The sequence below is a fragment of the Lampetra planeri genome, chromosome 42, assembly GCF_965212315.1.
Source record: "Lampetra planeri chromosome 42, kcLamPlan1.2.h2, whole genome shotgun sequence".
Taxonomy (NCBI): Eukaryota; Metazoa; Chordata; class Hyperoartia; order Petromyzontiformes; family Petromyzontidae; genus Lampetra; species Lampetra planeri.
Window position 1 is genome coordinate 7,210,756 of NC_136148.1, and position 26,802 is coordinate 7,237,557.

Below are 26,802 nucleotides of genomic sequence, written 5' to 3' on the forward strand. Positions count from 1 at the left end.
CGATGTGGTTCGCATTTCCTCAATTTGTATTTATGCCTTCATAGCCATAATTGAAGCGTTCGAGAAACGTCTTCTAATTCTACTAATAACATTTGCAGTGACATAAATTATGTCACTACTATGTTGCGACAGTACCAAGCGATGACGGGTACTGTATGTGGGGTGCCTCTCTATGGCACCAGCGTGAGCATGGCACGGCATGACTCACTAGCGGGCAGGGTCCGGGTGTCACTGAGGTCGCGTCAGGGCGTGATACCCTGGGTGAACCCGAGAAGGCACGTGACCGGACGAGGGGGGCCAGGGGACCCCCAGATGGGGGTGCGAGGGTCACGTGATGAGGGACCCGGGCCTTCCTGAAGGATCTGGAAGGGGGCGTGGGCAAGGGCGAAGCCGGCCACGCCGCAGCAGTTATAAGCCAAGTCCCGAGAGGGATCTGGGCTGTTCGACTCTGGGAATGAAGCCGCAGTCCACGGTCCTCGGTCTCCGGTCTCCGGTCTCCGCTCGTGCACCAGGCAGCGTGTTGAGCTGTCCTGGTCTGGTAATATAGTATCCCCCGTGTGTTATCGAAGTTAGGAGCGGTGGTCACCACCCTATGTAGCTATCCTGTTGATGTTAAGAGTTGTTTTAGTTAATTACCAAAAGAACCAAGAATATTAATAAACCGTGTTGCCTCCAGTTCCAGTGTGCGCCTCAATTGAACCCATTACACATTGAAGCACAAATTACTTGCAGGAAATTAGACAAAATTATATTGCGCCGCATGAAATGGTCAGGCTCTTCGGACACATTGCCCAGCCAGACGCATCAACAGATCATGCCAGAGCCCTGCGCATGATCATCGATGGACCACCGTGGGACTGGAGGTACCCCCGGGGCTGACCACGGCTGATGTGGACACACACGATTGAGGCCATTCTTCAACACCATGGCCTTGGCTGGCATTCAGGGTGGCAGCGAGCACAGGATAGGATTGCCTGGTGGCGGCTCATAGGGACCGCTATGACCTGAGAGGCATGAGCGTGATGATGATGCCATTTTACAAGAGCTAAAGGTGCTGCCCTGCAATTCCTTCCTCATGCAGGCAGTGCAATTTCAATGGGGGCCACGGACCAGATGGGCCCAGGCCCCAGGCCCTACGCTAAGGTAATCACGTCTTGACACACTTCTCTTGAGATGGCACTTTATTGAAAACACGTTCACTTGACATCGGCGGAGACTCCACTGCAACAGCCCCGAGTCTCCCGCGCATCTCCCTTATATACCAACCAAGGCCACGCCCCCCTTCTCGATCATTCTCGCTGACTCTGGACGCTTGCTCCACCGGCAGACTCTACCATCCTCTTCCGTCACCTAATCACGCTCCCTTCTCAATTATTCCCGTAGCCACCAGTCCCTTCGCACTCACAACTGATACCCCTGTCATTACCTCCCGTAGCCACCAGTACCTTCACACTCACAACTGATAGCCCTGTCATTACCTCCCGTGGCCACTAGTGGATTCGCACTGTAGGCTGACTCCCCTGTCATTACCTCCCGTAGCCACTAGTGCTCACAGCACATGCAAGCTCTACTGTCATTACACTAAGAATAAGGGGGGGGGGGCATTATGCAGTAGGCCCATTATATTCCTCGCACAAGTGGTTAATTTCAGCCACAATAGTCCACAACACTGTTCCGGGAATTATCTTGGCAAGGCACATCCACCTCACCTCGTTGTATCCTCTGTGGTGGTGCGTGTGTTGGTGTGTACGGTGGTGTGTATGGTGGGGCGTGTGGTGGTGCATGACTGCGGTGGTGTGTGTGCTTGTGGGTTCGGTGGTGGCACAGTGGTTAGCGCGCTGCGCAAACGAACCTAGCAGCCCAAGTTCGATTCCCGCTCACAACCAATAGCAGTGGTGAATATCTGAACAAGTCCTATGCCTCCTCTAGGTCGACTCAGCCTCAAATGTGTACCTGATGCAATGTGTAAATATTAGCACTAGGGAGACAAAGGCATCTGGGCGCAGTGCTTGCCACCCACCCGCTCGAGTACCGTGCCGGCCTTCATAGGTGCACGCTAACAGCACTTGCCCCAAGTCTGTTTAGGCTATCGGGGGTCTTTGTCTTTGTGGTGGTATGCAAAATATGTTAAATGGTGCTTCAAATTGCCAGATGCCCTTAAGGACAGTATATAAACAGAGGCTACTTAAATACAGGATATGGATTGCTATGGATAGGTATACCTTCTACTCTAGTAGCAATGCCTTAATTCTAATGACCACCAGTGCAAGCCAGCCGAGCAGCGTTCCAGAAAAATATCGAGAGAACTGAAGCCCCGGCGATCATGCAAATGTATGTGTGTGCGTTGAACTTCTTTCGCACCGTATGCAGCCAACCGTGCTAATCGGAGGTGCGGATGTGTAAAGGCAAACATTGCGGTGTTCTCATGGTGCAGCGGGAGGAAAGAAGCCTCCGCTGGTGACGGAAGGAACGATGAGAAGAATGATCAGAGCGGGCAGCCTTGTCAGGCACACATGCTTGAGTTATGGCCGCATTTTAAGCGCATGAGACAACCATCGATTTGTCTATTTCCCCCCCCCCCTTCATTTCTCCCTCTCTCTCTGAACCCCCAGTAACTCGGTCATTTAGAGATCACGGAGGAGGATGCGGAGGGGTGAGTAGTTTACCCAGATTTCTGCCGGGGGCTCGTTGTCAAGGCTCCCTGTGCGAGTCTCCCGCTGGACACAGTACCAGTGATTCTAAACTAAAAAAAAACTTTTTATTTTACCAGGTAAGGCCCACTGAGCTATGTAGCTCTTTTCAGAAACGACCTGGCCACAAATTATAGCTCAACGCATTAACTTATAATGTGGAAATTTAGGGAAGCCAAATACTTTAAACGCCCGTTTCTAAATGTGGAGGGAAAAACTTGAGGACCCGGAGAAAATCTACCCGACCACAGGGAGAACATGCAAACTCCAAATATACAGCAGGTGTAAGGTTCGGGATCGAACCCACGACCTCATGTATACTTGGCGAGGTAGCTAACATTTCGCTGCCGTGGTGCCTTAAAAAAAGTATGATGCAGACACTGTGCGTGGATGCCGTGCTATAAAAGGTAAAGGTGCATTCTTGCAGTTACCCGCTTGGCTTGACTCTGTATGATGAAAATTAAGTGCTGTAGCTGATCGGCTGACTCCCAGATGGGATTTTTTTGTACTGTGTAGCTATAGCTGATCTTTATAATTTGGTTAAGCCAGTGCATATTATCTTCTATGACATATTGACTGCAAACATTTTGTGACATGTACACTGACAAATAAAATGGAACAAAAGTTGAAATATGCACAGAGATGCGTGGAGAGATGCATGCTGGGAATAACAGTGAGAGATGGAAAGGGGAACGCACGGATCAGAGAGCACAGGGAAGCTAGCGAAATTGTATCGACCGGAATGGAAAGTAAGGCTTGGGCAGGACACATCATTATAGGGAATGATGGTCAGGACATATGACGGAGTAGTAGCCAAAGGATGGAATGCATCTGGGATGCCGTCCTTCGTGGAAATGGAGTAATGAAATCAGCTTGTGTACGGAAGCCAGATAGATTATGGCATCGCAATACCATGAGAGGTGGCGATGATGTGGACAGGCCTTAGATCATGGCCAATGGGGATGATGATGATAGCACATTTAACAAGCAAGTGCAGAAGAACAAACATCACCCGGGTTCTATCACATTTTGGAATGGCATACAAGTGAGGCGCATCTGAAGGGATCAATGAGAAATGAGAATCAATACAGAACATATATACTGCAATAGAGAAGGACTCAAGTGTGGATTCATGAAAACGGAACAAGTAATCAGGTAGAGGGCCCTTTGTCAATCCGTAGCCAGATGAAGGCCTCCCTCCCATGCCGTGTCACCCATGGGAGTTGTTTGACCATACTTCACTACAATAGTGAGTGCGGGCTGGTGAAGGGAGGGGAAGGACCGGTACAGACATCATTCACCAATGATGTTAACCGTTGCTGAGATTTGAACTCAAGTGCCACCGCTCTCCATACCGTGTGTCTTTTGTGCAACAATATAATTATAATTGGTGCAGAAGTATGGGGCAATTAAACAATTATGAAATGCTACTAAGATAATACAGAATGTGCATATTAATCCATTCTCAATGTGCCAAGAATTTGCGTGGGGGGCGGTGGTGGGTGATGGGGCGGTAGTGGCTTGACTACTCGCCACTCACGTTAACTGTGGCCGGGAATCAAACTTAGGCCCTGGGCCTAAACCCGGCGACCTGGGTTCGATTCCCACTCACAGTCAACACCAGTGATGACTATCTGAACCGGTCCTGGGCCTCGCCCCCCCCCAAGTTCGACTCAGACTCAAATGAGTACCTGGTGTCTGGTGTAGTGTGTAATAAATATCGCCACTCGGGAGACAGAGGCAGCCGGGCGAGGTGCTGGCCACCCACCCACTCGTTTGCCATGCCAGCCTTCATAGGTGCTCGCTCATGGCACTTGCCATAACAGTATGTTAAAGCTATATGGGGGCTATGTGTCTCTTTTTTGTTTGGTAGGGTGTGTGTTTCACCGGTGTGTGCGCGCGTGTGCTGTACCTTCCCAGTAGTATTTGTCCAGGGACTCCCACAGGCTCTTCTCATGTTTCTCCTCCCGGTCCGTGGCTCTGACAGCGTCGTACACCGACTCTGGGACAAACACATGCGGAGGAGCACGCGTCAACATCCCACGTGCGTGCGTGGCCGGGATGCTCAACCCATAAATTCAGTTCAATGTAATTTATCTAACCCTGCGAGTTCCCTTTGTTGTTGTTGTTGTCAGCCTGTAGCGTCTGGGTCTATGGATCTCAATGTGATTTTATCGGCTTCTATGTCAGTCTATGGGTATCTACGGGTCTCTATGTGAGTCTACGGGTCTTCCTGGGTGTCTATGGGTCTCTGTGTGAGTCTATGGGTCTGTGTAAGAATCTATTGTTGTCAGTATGGTAACTTCCGAATGCTGGACAATGGCCTCCCCCCATTATCACTCCATTCCTTCCTTTCCTCAACTGAACCTTATGGTGGGATACTGGGGTCCCGAATAAACGGAAGTCAGAATCATGATTAACTTATTTATTTTTGGCGACTCCGTCCCACCGCGCACATAAACGCCGCGACCCACCTGGCGCGGATCATTATGTTGTTATGTCGTCCAAGCGCAGCGGGGACGAATGCCATAGTCATAAACAAAACTTTGATAACACTGGTCAACAAAAAAAAAATCCTGGCCTGGACTTTTGCAGCTGTTTTAGACTAATTTTAGTGTGCTGATTCCAAATCTGATCTCAGATTTGATCTATCACATCTCATTTTTATGCTATCGGCATACCCCATTTTCATTGATTTTACCTGAAATTAACTCTGTCACTTATGATTGCAAGTTGTTGCGAGTCAGTGACTGCTTTAGTGTTAAAAACTGGTGCTGTATTGTTTTAATAGTGTGTTTAAAATATTATTTTAAGTAGATATCCACATTTATTTAATATTTTTCTTCTGCAGTTTTTATTGAAAATGCAATATTTGATATCTCAAAAACCTGATGTGATAGACAAAAACTGATGCCAGATTTGGAATCAGCACCCCTAAATTACCTTACAACCGTTGGAATACCTTGTGCCAGAAAAAGTGTGTTGACCAGTGTTATCACATCGTGTAGAGCTCGTCGAGAGGATTAGATTGCCATATCGTTGGCCTTCAACAGACATAAAATTATGTCGCAACGCATTTTATACGAGACCCTGGGGCTTCTGGGACCCCGGGGTCCCGCCATGAGGTTCAACAGCTCCTGGCCCAGTCAGGGCCTCCAAACTCTGCGGTCCCGTTTCACTGCTACCATGTCTTCTGCTGTCTTCCTCTGCCTCCCGTCCCTTCCCTCCATCTCCACTCGGTAGTTAGCTTCGTCTCTCATCTCTCACCAGTTGTTATCATCAGTGTGTTCACACAGCGCACCCAGAATTCATGTCAGACCGAGTGCATTCCGAGAGTGGCAGTCGATCACTACTGTACCATGTTTAAGGCAGTTTGTGAAAATGTGTGTCCGTTCACCTATTGTAACTGTCATTTTCTATAGACGTTCACATATCTGACCTTGTAAGAAATCTGCATACATCTCTGTCCCCAGCCTGTGGTTATGCGACGTTGAAACTGCAACAATATATTCGTAGGTACAACAAGACAAAGATCCCCCCGTATAACCTTAACAGACTGTAGGAGCAAGTGCTTAAGGCCGGCATGGCATACAAGGGGGTGGGTGGCCAGCACCACGCTCGACCGCCTTTTTTTGTCCCTAAGTGCCGATGCTTACAAACCACACCAGGTACTAATTTGAGGTTGAGTCGACCTAGGGGAGGCCCAGGACTGGTTCAGATAATCATCACTGGTCTTGACCGTGAGCGGGAATCGAAATCGGGTCGGGGGTTCGTACCGCAACGCGCTAACCACTACACTACCGAATAAGCAGCATACACACACACGGGCACGTGTAAATTGAGCCATGTGCACATTTTACGAGCTCGTGAATGTATTCTGCACCAAACTGCCGCAAGGCAATGATCGGCGTGCAGACGGGTAATGTTGAGGGTCATTTGAGATTTGTAAAAAACAGCAAACAAAAAATATTGCTGAGGTTAAAGGCAAACATGTCAGTGACTTCACTGTTACTGCACATTTTGTTGAGCACCCCAGATGTGAAACCACAAAAAATGCAGATTAATTTCCTTCTCTGTTATATAGCGAGATGGATATAGAGACATACACACACAGAGTATGGTCCACTAGGTATACATATCACATTATTTTGTGAAATCTAACTTTAGACGTGTGAGTTTATAGACACAGTGCAGCATAATGTAATTTTACCAGGTATGGCCCATTGAGCTATATAGCTCTATTTTAGAAGCAACCTCCCCACAAATTATAGCTCAACAAAGTGGCTTATAATGTTGAAATTTATAGCAGCCAAATGCTCTCAACGCATAATTCTGAATGTGGAGGAAAAACTGGAGGAGAAATATCCACACGACCACGGGGAAAACATGTGAACTCCATATATGCAGGCATCAGGGTATGAATTAAATCTACGACCTCATACATACCAGGAGAGGGAGGTTACATCTCGCCACCATGGCGTCCCTAATAATAGGGACAGAGTGGTGGCAGAGCGATTAGCGCACTTCACTGTGAACCCAGAACAATCTGAGTTTGATTTCCAGCAACCAGTGCCGATTGATACCTGAACCGCTCCTATATGCCGATTCCCCTTCACCCAACCCGTGCCGAGCAAACGTAGTGAACTATGGTCAAAAAGCTCCCGTGAACAACACAGCGTGGGGAGGCCTTGAAGCAGTAGTGGACTGAGAAAAGAGCTGCCATTATTATTTTCAGAACCATAGACTCACTATGCTATGAAGCCAGGCACCTGAGTTTGATTCCCAGACTTGGCTTAAATTCATCATTCACTGTCTCTATGGCCTCTCTATTCAATTGGAGTCCTGTGGTGGCGAGATGTTAACTACCTTACCTCGTATACAGGAGGTCGTGGGTTCTATCCCAACCCTAATGCGTGTATTTTAGGAGTTTGCACGTTTCTCCCAGTGGTCACGTACATTTTTCTCTGGGTCCTCCAGTTTTTTCCTCTACATTTGAGAACATGCGGTTAGAGTATTTGGCTGCTATGAATTTCTCCATGATAAGCCACTTCATTGGGCTATCATTTGTGGCCAGGTCACTTTGGAAATAATGCTATATAGACTTACCTGGTAAAATAAAAAACATGTTTGGTTTAATAGATGAAATTGGTGGCAGCAGTGGTAACACTTGTACCTTAAAACAAGAAGCATCTGGGTTCGATTCTAGACTTGAGCACCATTCTATGTCGTTAGAATGTTCTTCCCCTGTTTTGAATTGGATTCCTCTGAGATCTCCAGTTTTATCGAAAAGCTAAGAAAACCCAAACAACGTAACTGGTATTGGCCAAAACATCCCAAAAGAAAAATGATCTGAAAATTACTTCAATTGGGTTTACACAGCAGCAGCAACATCACCCGCAACTGTGAAAAACCTGGCAGGATCCTCCTGAAAAGGAGTCCTGAGACTCAGTGGGCATTGTTATGCCTGTTCTGGCCAAATAGGCGTAATAATGAAATAAATACAATCCGTGATACCTGTAAGATATGTTAGTGTACGATACTTATTTAGCCCAGGTCTCATTTGAAAATTAGACCGTGCGTTCGGTTACGTCTCAATTGCTCGACTAAAACCGTCGATGAAAAACTTTTGTTGAATAATGTATTTACCAAATCATTGAAAACTATCGCGTTGAGGTCAGAAACGGCCACGTTAAATCAACGCCCATGATGCGATCTCGTGTTTTAAAGGGCTGGGCATTCAGCAAGGTGCAAGATAACACACCTACATATACACGCTGGTTCACACTTCTTCATTAAGTACGTGGCATTCACATGTGGGTGGACTACTCATCAAGCAATACAAGAAAATACAAAGATCCCCCCTAAAGCCTTAACAGACTATTAGAACAAGTGCTGTTGGCAAGTATCACCTATAAAGGCCAGGACAGCACACCATAAGGGGGGCGGGTGGCCAGCACCACGCCCGACCGCCTTTGTCTCCCTAAGTGCCGATGTTTTACATATCGCACCAGCTACTCATTTGATGCTGAGTCGACCTAGGGGAGGCCCAGGACCGGCTCAGATAATTGTCACTGGTGTGTTGGCCGTGAGCGGCAATCGAACTCGGGTCGCCGGGTTCACAGCGTGGCACGCTAACCGCTACACTACCGCTTCCCCTAGCAAGCAAGACACAAACACTCCCCTAGCCACACCACCCTGGCAGAAATTCATTGAGCATTCTCCAGAGCTCCTTCGGTGGTTTACAGTGGTCATCTCTAGAGGGCATACAGCCTTGTGATATGGGGGGGGAGGCAGATCGATACACGAAAGCAGGTCCTTCTATAAGACGAGGATTTAGGGCTTCCGCGCTGATATATTATCAGAAGAGAAAAATAATGCTCTACGCTTAATTGAAAGCGAATTCAATTCAATCACTCGTAATAAAAAATAATGGCTTAAAAAAGTTTGTAGCTCCAAGTGTAGTGATCTCTGGCCACCAATGACTACACCTAAAAATATAATCATTCAAATTGATTTTGCACTTAATTTGGATGTATTACAGGGCTAAGAATTAAAAATATCGGGTTGACTGTCATGCAATGAAGATTTCTCTCCATGCCACGTAGGATTTCGCGCATTTCCTCTCCAGCTCTCCCATGTGCTTTCCGGTCGTACCCCCAATGTCCGGCGTTTTGTCTCCACGTGCGTGGGAGCTTCTTTAGGAACTACGTTGACTAGTGAAGAAAATTCCACATTCCCATGGCAGGCGTCAAGGATAAAGTAATGCATTCATTGTAATACATTTCTATTCAGCTTGAACATTTACTGCTTTTTTGCCAATCCATTTCTGCCAGAGCGAATCCCACACTGTGTTCCATCACGGGGTTGACCATACTTCAGTGTGGGCTCGTTCCAGTGACGAGTATAGTGCAGTGGGTGTAATACAGCGGGGAAATGTTAACTACCTCGTATGGTATAAAGGAGGTCGATCCAGACCCTGACCATGCCTGTATATTTGGAGTTTGCATGTCTCTCTCCCCATGGTCGTGTTGGTCTTTCCCTCCACGTTAAAAAAATATGCTTTGAGAGTATTTGGCTGCTATAAATTTCCAAATGATAACACTGATCAACAAAAAAAGAAAACAATTCCTGGCCTGGACTTTTTCAGCTGTTATAGACTAATTTCAGTGTGCTGATTCCAAATTTGATCTCAGATTTGCTCTATCACATCTCATTTTTATGCTATCGGCATACCCCATTTTCAATGATTTTACCCGAAATTAACTCTGTCACTTATGATTGTAAGTTGTTGCGAGTCAGTGACTGCTTCAGTGTTAAAATATGGTGCTGTATTTTTAGGATAGTGTGTTTATAATATCATTTTATGTAGATATCCACATTTATTTAATATTTTTCTTGTGCAGGGTGTGATCTAACAATGGCTACAACATCCGAAATAAGGAAATGCAGTAATGACCCAGATATCTTCTGCTACATCTGTGGCAGCTTCACTTTTCAGGATCAAAGGCACAACACCAATACCTTTGTCAAGAAGGTTTATCTTGCCTACTTTAAAGTACGACTTGGAGACCAAGACAAAAATTGGGCTCCTCACAAAGTGTGTAAAACCTGTGTTGAAACTTTGCGATCATGGTCTAAAGGAAATAATGATAAGCTGAAGTTTGGTGTGCCAATGGTTTGGAGAGAACCTACAAACCATTTGGATAACTGCTACTTCTGCCTTGTCAATGTAAAAGGTTTCAATAATAAAAACAAACAACACTTACAATACCCAGATATCCCATCTGCCAGACGACCAGTTGAGCACTGTGAGGAAATACCTGTGCCTGTATTTACTGAGCTACCAGAGATCGATGTTGAATCCCTCAGTTTACCTGCTTCTACAGATGATGATAATTATGCTCAGATAGAATATATGCCATCTGATGCAGATTGTGATAAAATGTCTCTGTTTAGTCAGCCTGAATTGAATGATCTTGGAAGAGATTTGTATTTGCCAAAGCAGTCTGCTGAATTGTTGGCTTCCAGGCTGCAAGAGAAAGGACTACTCAGACCTGGCACTAGTGTCTCCTTTTATCCTAACAGAGAAGCAGCACTGCGAAAGTACTTCCATTCAGATGGTCAACTTGTTTATTGTAATGATGTTGAAGGGCTTCTTCTCAATATGGGACTGCCCGCATATGATTCAAGTGAATGGAGACTTTTTATTGACAGTAGTAAAAGGAGTTTGAAATGTGTGTTACTTCACAACAGAAATATATATGGTGCAATCCCAATAGGACACTCTGTAAAAATGAATGAAGAGTATGCCAACATCAATATTGTTCTGGATAGATTGGAATACCATGTTCATGGATGGCTAATTTGTGTTGATTTGAAAATGGTTAATTTTCTGCTGGGTCAGGAAGGAGGTCACACCAGATACCCTTGTTTCCTGTGCTACTGGGACAGTAGGGCTACATTAGAATACTGGGTTAAAAAGAACTGGCCACCAAGCCTCAGTTTGATGCCTGGTGACAAGAACATCAAGAATGAGCCTCTGGTTGATAGGAATACAATTGTATTTCCCCCACTGCACATAAAACTTGGGTTAATGAAGCAATTCGTCAAAGCTCTTGATCACACTGGAGACTGCTTCAGCTATATATGTTTAACCTTTTCAAGTCTCAGTGCCAAGAAGAAAAAGGCAGGAATATTTGATGGCCCTCAAATAAGAACACTCATCAGGGATCCACACTTTGTTACAACAATGACTGCGGCAGAGGCTAGAACTTGGAATGCATTCTTTGATGTGGTGCGGAATTTCCTTGGTAACAGGAAAGCGGACAACTATCGAGAGATTGTAGAGGAGCTGCTCTTGAGTTGCCAAGCACTTGGATGTAGAATGAGCATCAAGGTTCACTACTTACATAGTCATTTGGCCCAGATTCCAGAGAACATGGGTCACGTGAGCGAAGAGCAAGGTGAACGCTTTCATCAAGACATTAAAGTTATGGAAGAACGTTACCAAGGCCGATGGGACTCAAACATGATGGCAGATTACTGCTGGTCCTTGATGAGAGACATTCGACAAGATGTAAATCGGAGATCGTCAAAGAAGAGGTCGTTTATGCAGATGCAACATCACTATAGTGAATGACCTTTATGTACATATTTTTGTTATCTTCACAATTCAATTCTTACATGGTAATATGCATTCACTCACATTGATATGCAGTCACTCTCACAACTTTGTACTACGGCTCATTAAATGTTTGTTTCATTATTATTGTATATTGTACCTTATCTTATTCTTGTATGGATGTCTGTTTAGCTATTCGTATATGAGCATAAATTTGCTCTTTTTATTGAAAATGCAATATTTGATATCTCAAAAACCTGATGTGATAGACAAAAACTGATGCCAGATTTGGAATCAGCACCCCAAAATTACCTTAAAACCGTTGGAATAACTTATGCCAGAAAAAGTGTGTTGACCAGTGTATAATCCACTTTGTTGAGCTTTCATTGGTTGCCAGATTGCTTCTGAAAAAGAGCTGTATAGCTCAGTGAGCCTTACCTGCTAAAATAAAAAGTTTCGTTTAGTTGGTAAAACAATGGCTTGTTACTGCACTGCCCACCTTGTAGCCCCTCACAGCAGCCCATAACGACCGTGTGGTCTTCCTTAAGCTATCCAGGCTCCAGCTTAGCTTCTGAGATGTGACGAGATCAGGCGTATCTCAGACGATCTCCAGCACACTATATGCATACATTCACCCACAAAAGGCTCACCGAGCCTCATGACTTGTTTTCAGGAGGTTCCTGCTTAAAACATAGAGTGAAAGGTGCGTCTCACAATGGGGGAAATATGGTAATTCATACCTTTACAACAGCAGGGCCTGGAGCCTGCAGACTCCATCATCTGGCATAAGATTGATTATATGTTCCTAAGAGGTTCTCTCACCTTTAGCCAACATTAACCTCTCATTTAAATGTAACACTTTAGCACCCCCACTGCTTAATTTCAACGTTTAGACTCTGACAGGGTGTTTTGCGCTAATCCTCTTTGTATGTTTTCATCTTTGCTAATAAATCATGGTTATCATCAGCCATGCTTAATCTACTGTTGAATTTACCACCACCTCTCATGTTCCTTCGATATTATTACATTAATCATCTTATTTCTTATCTTATTTATATTCATAAAGCACCTTCACTCAAAGCGCTTGACATAAATTACAAAACTGTGACAGAATGGAAGGCTTTAGATGACAGGGGCGTGCAAGGATTGAGGAATGAGTGACCGCTATAGAGGGGTACTTAGGGGTCATGAAAGGGTAGGGGAGGGATGGGAAGGAGTGGAGAGGCGACGGGAGGAAAGAGGAAGAGAATGGGCAATAGGCCAGAGGTGAGGCTTTAAGACAGGTATATAATTAAGTTAAGGAGGAGGACTGCTTGATGTACAGGGGAAGTTGATTGTAGTGGAGGGGTGCAAGGAGGGAGAAGGACCAAGAACGGGATTGGGCACAGGGAGGAGGGACAGAGAGAAGATTGAGAACGAAGAGGATGAGATGGGACATCTTCTTGTCGTATGGCTGATGTAGATGCAGAGCAACAGCTGCAATTTCACATTTGGGTGTTCGAGCCAGATAACTGAATCAGAAACAGCGGAGTGTATCGCTGTGATGTCTCCTTGATATTTGTGGATTGTGCATCGCATCGTCAAACGTTGTACGGTCTGTTCTGATTGACCACAGTCGCACCCTGGATAGTTTTATTTATTTATTTTACATTTGTGCATCACGTATCCGCATCTGCCATGGTTTGCGGATGCGGTTTAGGGTGGGCCATGAGCTTTGTGGGAGATCAAACCCATGATTCATAGAGGGGAAATAGGAGATAAGAGAGGTAAGATAATCCACCTGGCACCTGCACATGAAGCGAGTTAATCGCTCCATTTCCTCAGTGTGCGTACAAACTCGAACGCATTCCATTCTGAACAAGCAGACGAGTGAGTGCCACGACAGAAATCCGCATGTGTGCAGGTACCAGCTGGCAGGTGGTTGGCTGATATGTGAGCATGAGTAGTGTAGGGTGCTTGGGGAGGCGTTCATCCAGAAGTGGACGGATCATTGCACGGGATGATGATGCTGGTGATGATGTGATGACGTGCAGGAAGTTTAATGAAATCCACAGGCCTGTGTTGTTAGTAAATTTATCTTGATTGGATTACAGCAGGCAGAGCCCCATGGTGGCGATATGTTAACTACCTCGCCTGTTATATAGGAGGTCGTGGTCGACCCCAACCCTGACGACTGTATAGTTGGAGTTTCCATGTTCTCCCCGTAATTGCATAGATTTTTCTCCGGGTCCTCCAGTTTTTCCCTTCAAATTTAGAAACATGGAATTAGCGTATTTGGTTGCTAGAAATTGCCACATAAGCCACTTCATTTAACTATCATTTGTGGCAAAGTCGCTTCTGAAAAAGAGCTATACAGGTGGGTGGGCCTTATCTGATAAAATAGAAATAATAGTAATAATGGTGGCCATGTCATGGGTGTGGCGGACGTATCCTTGTCCTCTCCTGAATATTTTTTGTAAAATGTACAATTTGAAGGTTTATGAATTTGGACTCGTGAAACTGTTTTAATTAAAGATACAATCGTGTTGCGTTGCACCGAGAATAATGGGCAACGTTTTTGGCTGTCAGAGAGAATTATGCGTGAAAGGATAAATGAAGAATGAGTGATGGAAGGACAGTTGGCCTGCACCAGGAGTTGAGTAAATCTCTCCGTCTCTGCGGATGCACGATCAACTAATTTCATTAACCCCGTCTTGTCTAATCGCCGTCAAAGTTGCGCACCCCAAACATCGTGCCAGAGTTAGCAGCAAAACACAGCCTACAAGGGGGGCTCATAGAGTTCATAATCGCTATATCAGAGCACGGCGCCAATGCTTGTTGAGATCCTGAGTTGAGCCACCCATGAAGAAAACCAGGTTATGCAAATGTAATAAACTGTATTCTTACATACAAAGTAAAGCCCTTTGTCAATTCACCACATGCTGTATTGGTCATGGTCATGGTGTTTGAACATACTTCACCATAATAGCCAATGTGAGTTGTTGAAGAGGAGAGGAAGACCAGGATCGGCGCAGTTATCACCCCCCCCCCCCCCCAAATTTTAGCCAAAACCTGGATTTAAACTCAGGTTATCGAGTTAATACTGGTAGGAACCACCTGGTACCACCAGCCCACAGGGGATTATTGTGTCCATCCATCCGTCGTGCATCCAAAAATGGGAGGGGTGGGGCTGGGTGGAGAGGGGAGGGTGGGGAGGGGCTGGGTGGGGAGGGGGGGGGTGGGGAGGGGCTGGGTGGGGAGGGTGGGGCTGGGTGGGGGGTGGGAGGGGTGGGGCTGGGTGGGGAGGGGCTGGTCACCTCGTGGTGCCCTTATAAAACTCAACCTTTAACCTACTCATGCCAGCTTGTGCCCGCCCTCACAGTCGGCCATATTTGCGGAATACACCACGCCGCCGTTGACCCTGGCCATTGACCGAGCAACCCAACGTTACTACCAGCTCCCTCCGCAGGAATGTGTTATCGCAATGCGCTCATTGCTGTGCCACCACTCTCCCACCGCCACCCACAATTAACTTCAGAAATCAATTAAAGATCTACACATTCCATTAAACTCGCTGGTCTTCACCATAACAATCATAATCATCATCGTCAGTCACGATCTATCCAATGCTGGCTGAAAGCCTTGGGGATCTTGTCACAGTGCGATGATTTATTCCACGTTATAACGCAAATAATATACAAGCGACGTTTTGGGTAATGGCGCTTCTTTGTAGCAGAAAGAGAGAGAGATCAGGGAGATTGGGTGAATAATGGACGCTGCGTCTTACGCCATTGGGACCCTGATAAGAAATTGTATTTTAGCTAGGTTTCTAGGGATAAAATATTTAAAACATTCTGGATGCATTCTTAAAATGTGATTTCTCTCAGGGCTCCATAGTGTAGTGTATAGAGCAGTCTCTATTCATCTCTCAATCTCTGGGGCTCATCAATCTCCCTGTTATTGATGAATAATGATAAACAATTTGTGACTCTATCTGGCTTGAAAGTGCTACGATTAGACTGCATTATTAATTATTCGACGGTCAGGAGTTAAACAATGTTATGTGTGTCTCTTAGCTACATCTAGATATTTAGTGAGTGTCTCTTAGCTACATCTAGACATGTGTGTGTCTCTTAGCTACATCTAGACATGTAGTGAGTGCCTCTTAGCCACATCTAGACATGTAGTGAGTGTCTCTTAGCTACATCCAGACATGTGTGTGTCTCTTAGCTACATCTAGACATGTAGTTAGTGTCTCTTAGCTACATCTAGACATGTAGTGAGTGCCTCTTAGCCACATCTAGACATGGAGTGGGTGTCTCTTAGCTACATCTAGACATGTAGTGAGTGTCTCTTAGCTACATCTAGACATGTAGTGATAGTCTCTTAGCCACATCTAGACATGTAGTGAGTGTCTCTTAGCCACATTTAGACATGTAGTGGTTGTCTCTTAGCTACATCTAGACATGTAGTGGGTGTCTCTTAGCTACATCTAGACATGTAGTGAGTGTCTCTTAGTCACATCTAGACATGTAGTGGGTGTCTCTTAGCTACATCTAGACATGTAGTGGGTGTCTCTTAGCTACATCTAGACATGTAGTGGGTGTCTCTTAGCCACATCTAGACATGTTGTTAGTGTCTCTTAGCCACATCTAGACATGTAGTGAGTGTCTCTTAGCTACATCTAGACATGTAGTGAGTGTCTCTTAGCTACATCTAGACATGTAGTGAGTGTCTCTTAGCCACATTTAGACATGTAGTGGGTGTCTTATAGCTACATCTAGACATGTAGTGGGTGTCTCTTAGCTACATCTAGACATGTAGTGAGTGTCTCTTAGTCACATCTAGACATGTAGTGGGTGTCTCTTAGCTACATCTAGACATGTAGTGAGTGTCTCTTAGCTACATCTAGATATGTAGTGAGTGTCTCTTAGCTACATCTAGACATGTAGTGAGTGTCTCTTAGCTACATCTAGACATGTAGTGAGTGTCTCTCTTAGCCACACGCAGTAGCTGCGCCCCTACTCTGCTGACTGACATTTCTTCATAATATGATGAAATACATCTCTTTGTGGCACATATTACTTTCATAGCATGAATTCATGAATCATGAATCCTCTGAATCAATCTCACCACCGCTGCTGCCACTACTCGCACAGATAAATAAACAACACATGTTCGTAATAAAAGTTGTAAAAGTTTGAAGGCAGCATACATTACTATACACGCATTACAAACACCCATGTGGATATTTATTACGTATTGTGTTTGGGTCGGCCATGATTGCAATGCAGGATGTCTGTTAGTAATCCACGGAGCGGGGGAGTTGGGGAGTCTGTGGCTCAAAAACACTTATGAAACGCCGACCTTCAAGACAGCAAGTTGCCTGGAGGAGGAGCTACATTAAGTATGCTGCTAAAAACCCTATCGGCATGGTTTTTTTAGTGTTATTCTCCCAAAAGTGCGAGTGTTATCCAGTCGTCTCAGATTTTTCCCGCACGCAATAACAAACTAAATCCAACAATGAATTAGCCAAACACATGCGTCGGAATCCACCTGAAAATAAAGTATTCACGATCACGGTCAAGGGGTTATCATCGTCTCCAATTCAGTACCCACCCCCAATCGCTTCCTTCCACTAGAACGGGGGTAGGCAACCAAAAAGACAAAAGCCATTTTTTTTATTCTGTAAAAAAAAAAACCTCAATATTACAAGAGCTGCAATGCAATTTGAATACGAGATGGTGGTCCTTAATAAGTAACGTCACGAAGCAGTCCTTAAAGAGCCGTACACGGCTCCAGAGCGGCAGGTTGCTGATCCCTGTTACAAAGCCTTTTGATATGGACTGCTATTACAGTGTCTCTGGATTTGGCTAGATGTCTTCCCCTTGTCACACAGTCGACTTGTAGGACCACTCTTTGAGTATCACCACCACAACCTAGTTTTGGATCCTACCTTCGGTTGCCAACCTCTGTGTACCACTCCAAGGTCTGTCTTTGTGACGTGCCCTCCATATCATGCACACTTGCTCCACCTATGCATCCCATGTGTCTGCCTTAATCTACGACGCTCTCTTGCAGCATTCCCTACTGAACTTCCAATTTGTTTACTTTATCCTGCCTTGAAATTACCAGGGCCTATTCGCAAAGAACAGAAGCTAAACCATGTAATGATGTATCCCTTCTTCACTGTGACTCGATGAAAGGTCATGGTTTAGACTCACGATTCGTTTAAAAAATCGATTAATTATTGTCTTGCGTTCTATTAGCTTAATGTCAATAGCATTTTATTCATAGACTTTTGTCAATCCACTGCTGGATGAAGGCCTTGTAATGTTGTATCGGTTATGGCAGTTGACAATCTTCACGATTGTCAATGCAGGTTGGTGAGGGATGGGCGGGAGAGTGCCCAGCACTGGCTCAAATATCACTCTCCACAGATGTTAGCCATGGCTGAGAATCCAACTTAGGTTCGCTGGGTTCATAGTGCAGGGCGGAAACCACTGCTCCACCTCCGAAGAGGACATTAAAGAAATTCACATAAATACGAAGTCATCGATTGTGGATTGAAGGGAAGGACTGGAACGTGTTCGCTAGGGAGTGATGAACTCGGTTGATGTGCAGGTGCTTGTGGTTTGGGGAGGCCTTCATCCAACGGTGGATTGAGCATGGCCGATAACGATTATATGCTTCGTGTAAGTTGACCTCTCTGATCCGTATAGTAACGCAGATATCGATCCTGCCTACAACAGTCGCAGTACTTTCCATAACATTAAATCACTGTGCATCATGCAATTGCGATTCATACTGCGATATAAATATTTTTAGATAATTATATTCATTCCTAGATTTGTGTTACATATAGCAGTTAATAAATAAAAAAAACTGAATTACCAGAATCAAGCAAAACACTTAAATCCATAGTAAAAGATTATATCAAATTGTGAATGGGTGATAGTCAATGAGCGCAAACTAATTCAGACAGATCTGGGTGACTCGGCAGGGGCTTATGTCGTTTAGAAACGTGCGTTTAGATAATTTTGCTGCTATAAATGTCCACGTGATAAGCCACTTCGTTGAGCTATCATTTGTGGCCAAGTCGCTTCTGAAAAATAAGCTATTAGCTCAGTGGTATTTACCTGGTAAGATAAAACATTGTTTAGTTTTATTCGTATATATTCAAAAGTGATTTTCTTCCCTTTCCAATACTATGCACTCATATAGTGTTCGTGTATTGATTGTTGTTGTAACGTTTTATAGCTCATCGGATTCCTCAAGTATGTATAAATATTCTGATTCTAATGTCTATCTCAGGAAACAGTCAGTATCAACTTAGTCTTGGGTTCAACCCTTGTGTTCCCTCTCTGCTTCTTTGGACAACTGACAGACCACTTTTTGATAGGGGTTTATAGGTAATTGACAGGGAGACCAGTCTCTGATGAGGCCTCTCAACAGACAGAGCAGTCTCTGATGGGATCTTTAGGCAACAGATTAACACTGGTATATGATGGGGTCTTTGACAATTGATTTGCCGACTCGCTGAATGGATCATTAGATAACATATGGAAAGACTGGCCTTTTATGGGAATTTGAGTCAATAAAATACACTAGTGTCCTATTGGGTGTTTAGAATACAGACCAATGTTCGGCGATGTCCTTAGACATTACGAAACATTTCACAGCACTGCTCGATGAAGGGAGGAAGAGGGGGGGATGCCAAGGCCGGTTCAGATATCACTCCCCACTGATGTTAGCCAGACTAACCGGGAGGTTGGCTTGGCAGCCCAGTGCACAAACCACTGAACCGCCACCCACTGACCTCTATGCGATAAGAGTTTTACAAAGTGTTACAGTATCTGATAGGATCTTTAATCACTTATCATTAACAGACTAATCTATGGTGGTTTTTGATATATGTGACTGACAGCTCAGTCTATCCTTATTAGCACCACCTAGTCTCAATTAACACCACTTAATCAACACCACTAATGAACACCGCTTACAACCGACGATCGTAAGTGGTGGGTACGCTTGCCACCTGTTCAGGGTTTCCCAGGGTCGTTATCTTGTTAGGCTGCTTTCCTGGGGAACCTCTACGTCTTCCCTGTAATGTTACATTACATTCCTAGGACATCATAATAATGACATGAATGCGCCACTCAAGGCAATGCATTTTACATGCAGCTCTCACCTCTTTTGGTATTTTAAGATACTCTCTCCACTCTTCTGTCCAAGTCAAACCCGGATAGGTGGCAACCCTGCTGGGTTCGACCCGGACAGTTCAGGACTTGGCGTCTGTGTTCGGTGGCAATTATTGATTTGTACCGAGGTCTGATACCGGCGTTGTCGAATTGCACTTTGTGACAGTATTGTGCACAGTTTTGATAGTACACCCAATGCTGAGAAATGTCTGGGTTTTGGTCTAGAGCGGAACAAGTGGTGGCCCTATTGCCACATGATGTCCCGGATTTAGTTTTTATACCTCTGAGGTGGCAACCCCAGGAGGGGTTTAGGAATGGACGTCGTGTAAAAATGATCTGGGGGAGAGAGGGGAGATGGATAAGTTAGGGGGAGAGACACTGAGAGAGACACACGGGGAGAGATATTGAGAGAAAGGAGATGGAGTGAAGGGGAGAGACACTGAGAGAGACACACGGGAGAAACACTGAGAGAGGGGAGATGGAGTGAAGGGGAGAGACACTGAGAGAGACACACGGGGAGAGATATTGAGAGAAAGGAGATGGAGTGAAGGGGAGAGACACTGAGAGAGACACACGGGGAGAGACACTGAGAGAGAGGAGATGGAGTGAAGGGGAGAGACACTGAGAGAGACACACGAGGAGAGACACTGAAAGGAGATGGAGAAGTGAAGGGGAGAGACACACGGGGAGATACACTGAGAGAGGATACACTGAGAGAGAGGAGATGAAGGAGTGAAGTCGAGAGACACTGAGAGAGGAGACACTGTGAAATATTTAATAAAAAAATAGGGGGGGGGGGGGTTACATGAAGCAAAGCATAAAAAAAACGAAATGATGAACGAAGCAAAGTGCCGACTACACCGAGCATCTTCTTGTTTCCTCTGATCGTAAAAAAAGAGAGAGGAGTGGTTCCCAACTCGGGCTCTGGTGAAACCAGAGCTGCCGCGTACAGTGGGAGGCCGGCAGTGGCGCGGCAACCAGAAACAAAAACAAGCCAAAAAGAAACATTCTTAACAATGATACGTACTTTTATTGTTTTATATTTGTATTATTGTATTATTTCCCTTCTACGTGACTTTACCGAAAGAACCGAGAATATAATTATACGTACATTATAAAGTTTGTTAAGCAAGTCAGCAGCTTGTTGTGCATCTAACTTTATTATGAAACTGTGGCGTTGGTGGGGAGCACGTTGGGGCTGAGCGGTGTAGGGGTCACGTAGAGGACGAACGAGGGGTCACGTAGAGGACGAGGGGTCACGTGGAGGACGAGGGGTCACGTGGACGGCGAGGGGTCGCGTGGAGGATGAGGGGTCACGTGGAGGGCGAGGGGTCACGTGGAGGGCGAGGGGTCACGTGGAGGACGAGAGGTCACGTGGAGGACGAGGGGTCACGTAGAGGGCGAGGGGTCACGTGGATGACGAGGAGTCACGTAGAGGGCGAGGGGTCACGTGGAGGACGAGGGGTCACGCTCGCAGGGATAAGGAGCGAGGGGGTCCCGCCAATAGAAGCGGATCGGGGGTCGGGGAGGCGACCCCAGTGGCGGGGAAGAGGCGAGATGTTTATAGCGAGGGATGGGGAGACAAAGGAGGAGATTCGGGAGAAGAGGCCTTTCTCAGAATGAGAATGTTAATCCTGGAGGAATCCGATGAGCTATAAAGCTCTTTCACAGAAACCGCAAAGATCCGTGTTGGTGCCCCTTTCACAATGACATGTTTAGATTGTGTACTGTACTGATTAAGTGGTTGCCTTGGACGGCATTTGTGGTCATTTTGATGCTTTTATTAGAATGCAGATTATAATTATTTGCAGGCCTTTCTCGATCCACTGCCAGATGGTTTCTCCACCACGCCGTGTCGGCCGTGTGGGCTTTATTTCACCATACTTCACCACGCTGGTCAGTGCGGATCGGTTAAGGGATCAGGTTCCCGGGACTGGTTCGGATAAAAAAAGATCCTGTCGTACAAGCACCACTTGCTGTGCTTGAAATCGCGGACAAGTTCCTGCGGAGACGGAACACTTAACGAGAAACGACGGAACAGCTCAGTAAACACGCAACGTCGCGGGTTCCATGCGAGCCCTGCACATCCCGTGAGCAGAGGGGGTGACGGGTTTCCGTGGCAACTATCGGCATTGTATACTGTACACTGGAGTGTATAATTACACGACGTAACACGATTTTTGTTCCTGGGTAGTAAGTGTCATTTTCTAATTGCTTTGCCCTCAAAAGAATGAAAGATGGCTATTATTCCCCACAAACTTTGCTTTTGTGACCGGGACTTTATGTGAAGGAATGACACAAATGCACACGTTTTCTCATTGAACATAGGTAAATTTAAAAATATCACTGTCCTGGTCACAAAAGCAAAGTTTGTGGAGAATAATAGCCATTTTCTTTACTTTCGAGGCATAAGCAATTAGAAAATAACACTTACTACCCAGGAACAAAAAACATGTTTTTGTTACACAGTGTTATCAGCTCATACACGGGTATCACTGCCTCATTGATGTTAGCCGTGGCCAGGAACCCAACAACTCAGGTGGCTGGGTTTATAGTGCAGTGTGCCAACCACTGCACCACCGCTCCATCATAATTCAAGAATATACGATGTTGCATACTTTATTGCAATGCCTTGGCTTTCCGACCACCGCAAGTACTGGAATCTACTTTGTAAAGATCATTTACAATTTTTACTATTTGTTATTTTACCAGGTAGAGCCCACTTAGATTTTTTCGAAGTGACCTTGCCACAAATGATAGCTCAACGAATTGGCTGATATCATGTGGAAATGTATAGCAGCCAAATCATATGGACGCGTGTTGATTATAAATGTGGAGGGAAAAACCAGAAGACCCGGAGAAAAATTCACGTGACCACGTGGAGAGAGACACGCAAACTCCAAATATACAGCTGGCGTCAGGGTCTGGATCAGGATCGAACCCACGACCTCCTGTATACCAGGGCGAGAAAAACAACATCTCGCCACCGTGGCGACCCTGGGTGGTACTCGTAACTATTGTCGGTCCTGAATCCGTTTGTGGAAATTCCACATTCGTATGATGGTGGCCAGTCCATCCATCCGCAAGACAGCCACATTGTAGACCCCCCCCCACGATGATCGGCTGAGTTTAACCCTGACCAGGGTTTGAACTCTTAACAACCTTCCAATTGTGATTCAATCACCTCATCAACAGTGCCGCCCATCTGGCAAAATGAAGACTGTACCCTGAATCTAAATCAAGATAAAAAAAATAATTTGGCTTACACAACAATACACAGAGACAAAACCACTGCCGCTGCTATTACAACAACATGAGTGCACGCTATGTTTACACACTACAAACAACAGCATTCCTTGGCGTTGCTCTCATTTTTAACAAAGTGTCCCACCACAACGAAAGTATTAAAACAAGTTCGCCACTGATGATTCGGTGGCTGGGAATTTAAGTCGACGGGTCGATGGTGGAGTGCGCTAACCCGTGCGCCACCGCTCTCCCACTTGGTAACCCAGATTCAATTTCTGGCCACAAATAACATGGAATGGCATGTGTTGTCTGAATCGGCTCTGGGCCTCCTCTAGGTTCGCTCAGTCTTAAATGAATACCTGGTTTATTGTGTGATCAGTACTCGGGGTGCAAAGGCATCCTGGCCATGGTGTTAGTCGCACCGAGCCCCCTGTGTGACGATGCAACCATAATAGGTGCTCGCTAAGGGGCAATCCATTTAGTACGTACGCATGGAGGGGGGAGTGGGGTTAACCCAAACGCGTACGCTTGCGTATGGAGGTCTACTGACAATGGACGTACGCATAGGAAAAGGAGGGGGGGTGAAGCCTCGATAATAATGATTTGTCTACATTGGCCTTCAAATGAGTTAGATAGTCCGGCGGTGGACTATCTGTTTGCTTAAATACGTTAATAGTATTAATCCTTGATCGTTTCTGTGTGGATTAAATATCGGCCGTTCTCTAGGATTCGGGGGGGGGGGTGTAAAAAGTACGCGTGCGTACAGGGAGGGGGGTCGAGTTTTGACAGATTTTTGCGTACGTACTCAATGGACGGCCCCTAACAGCACTTACCCCTATGACCCCCACCCCCAACCACCACCACTGGGTTCTGTTGCTCCCTGGCACCCAAATGTCGTGGCGAAAACATCTCCGATCTCATGTGCCAAGAAACTGCCGGTGACGAATGTGACCTTCACACGATATTACCGCTCGCGCGCGCACACACACTGCATTTTTCACCTGGGCCATGTTTTATTCAAGCCCGTTGCATCACCACCGTTCGCCGATGTTAATTTCTCGTCGTCTGCAAAAGCCAAACGTCATTGGGATGGTCGGGTGGCTCTGTGTGCTGCAAGAGTTGTGGGGGTTGTGAGTTCAAGTCCCGGCCAGAGTATTGACTCAGCAACAGCTGCTGCATTAGGAGCAGTCGCTAGCAGCAAAGTTACCAACATCATCAGCAGCAGCAACATCAATATCATCGTCAAAAAGTGCTGAGCTTGTGATAGCAGTGCTATGGTTGCAGCAATGGTGAATACTGCAGTAATAATGTACATGGCTCAGCCCTTTTGTCAAGCTATGCGAGTTGTGGCGGTAATTCGACTATACTTTACCATGCATTGTGATTGCTGGTTCGAATAGGGGGATAAAATGTTGCAGCATCGTGCAGTACAACAATGGATATCGCTGCCCTGCCCTCTACCGACAACGTAGCCCCACAGCAGCCGACAGTACCTGTGTTTTGCATTATGGTCACCCATCCAAGCACTCTCCGGGCTGAACCTTGCTTAGCTTATGAGATCTGACCAGATCAGGCAGGAATCTGATCTGGCTTTCTAAATCGGTTATCCCAATGTCTGGTCCTATGCCGGATCAGTTCCTGTTTCCATAGCGCTCCCGAAACATTCAGAATACCCTCGAGTTTAGAGCGGTGTTTCTCAAACTTTGTTTGGCCCACGGAAAACCACCCAGCCTCCCGTCCCTGCTGACAAAACGCATTCACTTCTCTGTAAATGCCACTATCACAACATTATTCATATTACTGGAACGTACAAACTTTTCTTTTAAACGCGGTTGTAAGGTGTTTTTTTGCGGTGGCATTTAGATCTTATGATTAGGGTAGTTAAATTAGTATAGTTTACCTCACTTCATTTTTAAGAAAAATATCATGAGTAAAATATTCGTTAATTTCTAAAACAAAAGTGTTAAACGTCATTTTTTCCGGATCAACTTGCGGTTTGCATCACAGCCCGCGAACCACCTGGAGGAATGTCCGGACCACTCATCAGCGGTTTAGGGGCTACAGTCTGAGATCTACTGATCTACAATACTTGGATGTAAGGGCGGAGTGGTGGTATAGTGGTTAGCATACTGCGCAATGATGAATGATGACCCCAGCTACTTGAGTTTAATTCCACAGCTAATATCCGCTGCGAATAATAACTCAACTGGTCCTGCTTCCTGCCTTCACCAACACGGCCTGACCAGCGTGGTGAAGTATGGTCAAACAACCTCATGGCCGACACGGCATGGGGAGGCCATCATTGTATCAGTGGATCAATGAAGAACAGTCAGTTATTGTTCGTGATGCCATTTGTTTGACGCCCTCTACTTACTCAAGAAAGCCTCACTCGAGTCTCATGGCTGCTTTTCAAGAGAGTTCTGCAACACTGGGAAGCTTGACCAATCCACTTAACGATTGGCACGAGGAAGTAATACAAGAGTATCCGGACAAACCCCATCACGCAAACAGGAGGGTAACAGTGAAACTTCGCACCTCCTGGCCAGTTACGCAGCAGCCTAAGCATGATTTTCGCACTCAAGTCTCCCAATTCAAGTACTAACCGCGGGCTCAACTCCGCTTAACCTCCGAGGCGTGTGCGTGTGTGTGCAGAGACCGGGCGCGTTCAAAGTTATGATCTGGTTTCACTCAATACAAACACTGTCCTGTGCATACAAACACACAAGACCTGTAAATCAAAGTGGCCCCTTGCGCTAGAGCCAGAATCAGCAGCAGAAGATTCGTGTGCTGCCCGCGCAAGAGACGCGTGCCATCTCCCACCTGATCTCTTGTATCTGGCCCTGTGACGTTCAGCAACGTGATCATCCATAGCTGCGGCCGTTCGCTGTCCACTTGCTCTCACTTTACTCTCTTCCTCCCTCTCTCTCTCAGTCTCTCGCTCGCTCTCCCACCCACACTCCACGTACAAGCCCTTCTCCCACCCCCTACCACGCTGTCTGCCCCCACTCCCCTCCCACCAGACCCCTCCCAACACACAACGAGCCTTCTCTCTGTCGCCCACAGCTATTTAAAGGCAACGCCATCTCAGCAGCTGCTATTTCAATTCCACCCCCCCTCCCTAAAAAAGTCTCCGGGTTTTGAGTTTCCTCAGCCGCGTGGGTGGCTCGGGGTATAAACTAACTTGCCGCAGGGCCTGGGACAAGGATCAAGTTCACAACCGAATGCATTGGACTTGAAGAATAAACAGCAGCGCAGGCGGCAAGGCTATGGCCACGTCGAATGTAAGGTTTGACATGAGATTAAATCTTGATTTAAAATGCATTCTTGCTAAAGTGAGAATTGAGGCGGTGCTCATCGCCTGTTGACAGTCCCGAGCCAGCGGTGGAAATGCCACAGAGGACAACCACTTTTAACTTCCAAATAAAGTGGTACTCATTTGATCAAACCCGGAGTGATTATGGGCTCAATCGACCCTACTGACCAGTATTTTAACCCACAACCTTCCGATTGCGAGGTGCTGTCAGTACCCACTGAGCCACCTGGCTGGTTGAAATGAGACAAATTT

At 45.9% G+C, this 26,802-nt stretch overlaps 1 protein-coding gene across 1 annotated transcript in view; it reads right to left on the reverse strand.

Moving 5' to 3' along the window:
- Positions 1–26,166, reverse strand: part of LOC144732353 (phosphorylase b kinase regulatory subunit beta-like) — a 140,260-nt gene extending 114,094 nt beyond the window's left edge. Inside the window, exons 1-2 of the mRNA XM_078613832.1 lie at positions 26,058–26,166; positions 4,603–4,692 (exon numbers count right to left, since the gene is read on the reverse strand). Coding sequence (XP_078469958.1) covers positions 4,603–4,692; positions 26,058–26,106 — 139 coding nt within the window. The 5' untranslated portion in view covers positions 26,107–26,166. The remainder of the gene's footprint in view (positions 1–4,602; positions 4,693–26,057) is intronic.
- Between the last annotated feature and the right edge of the window lie 636 nt (positions 26,167–26,802).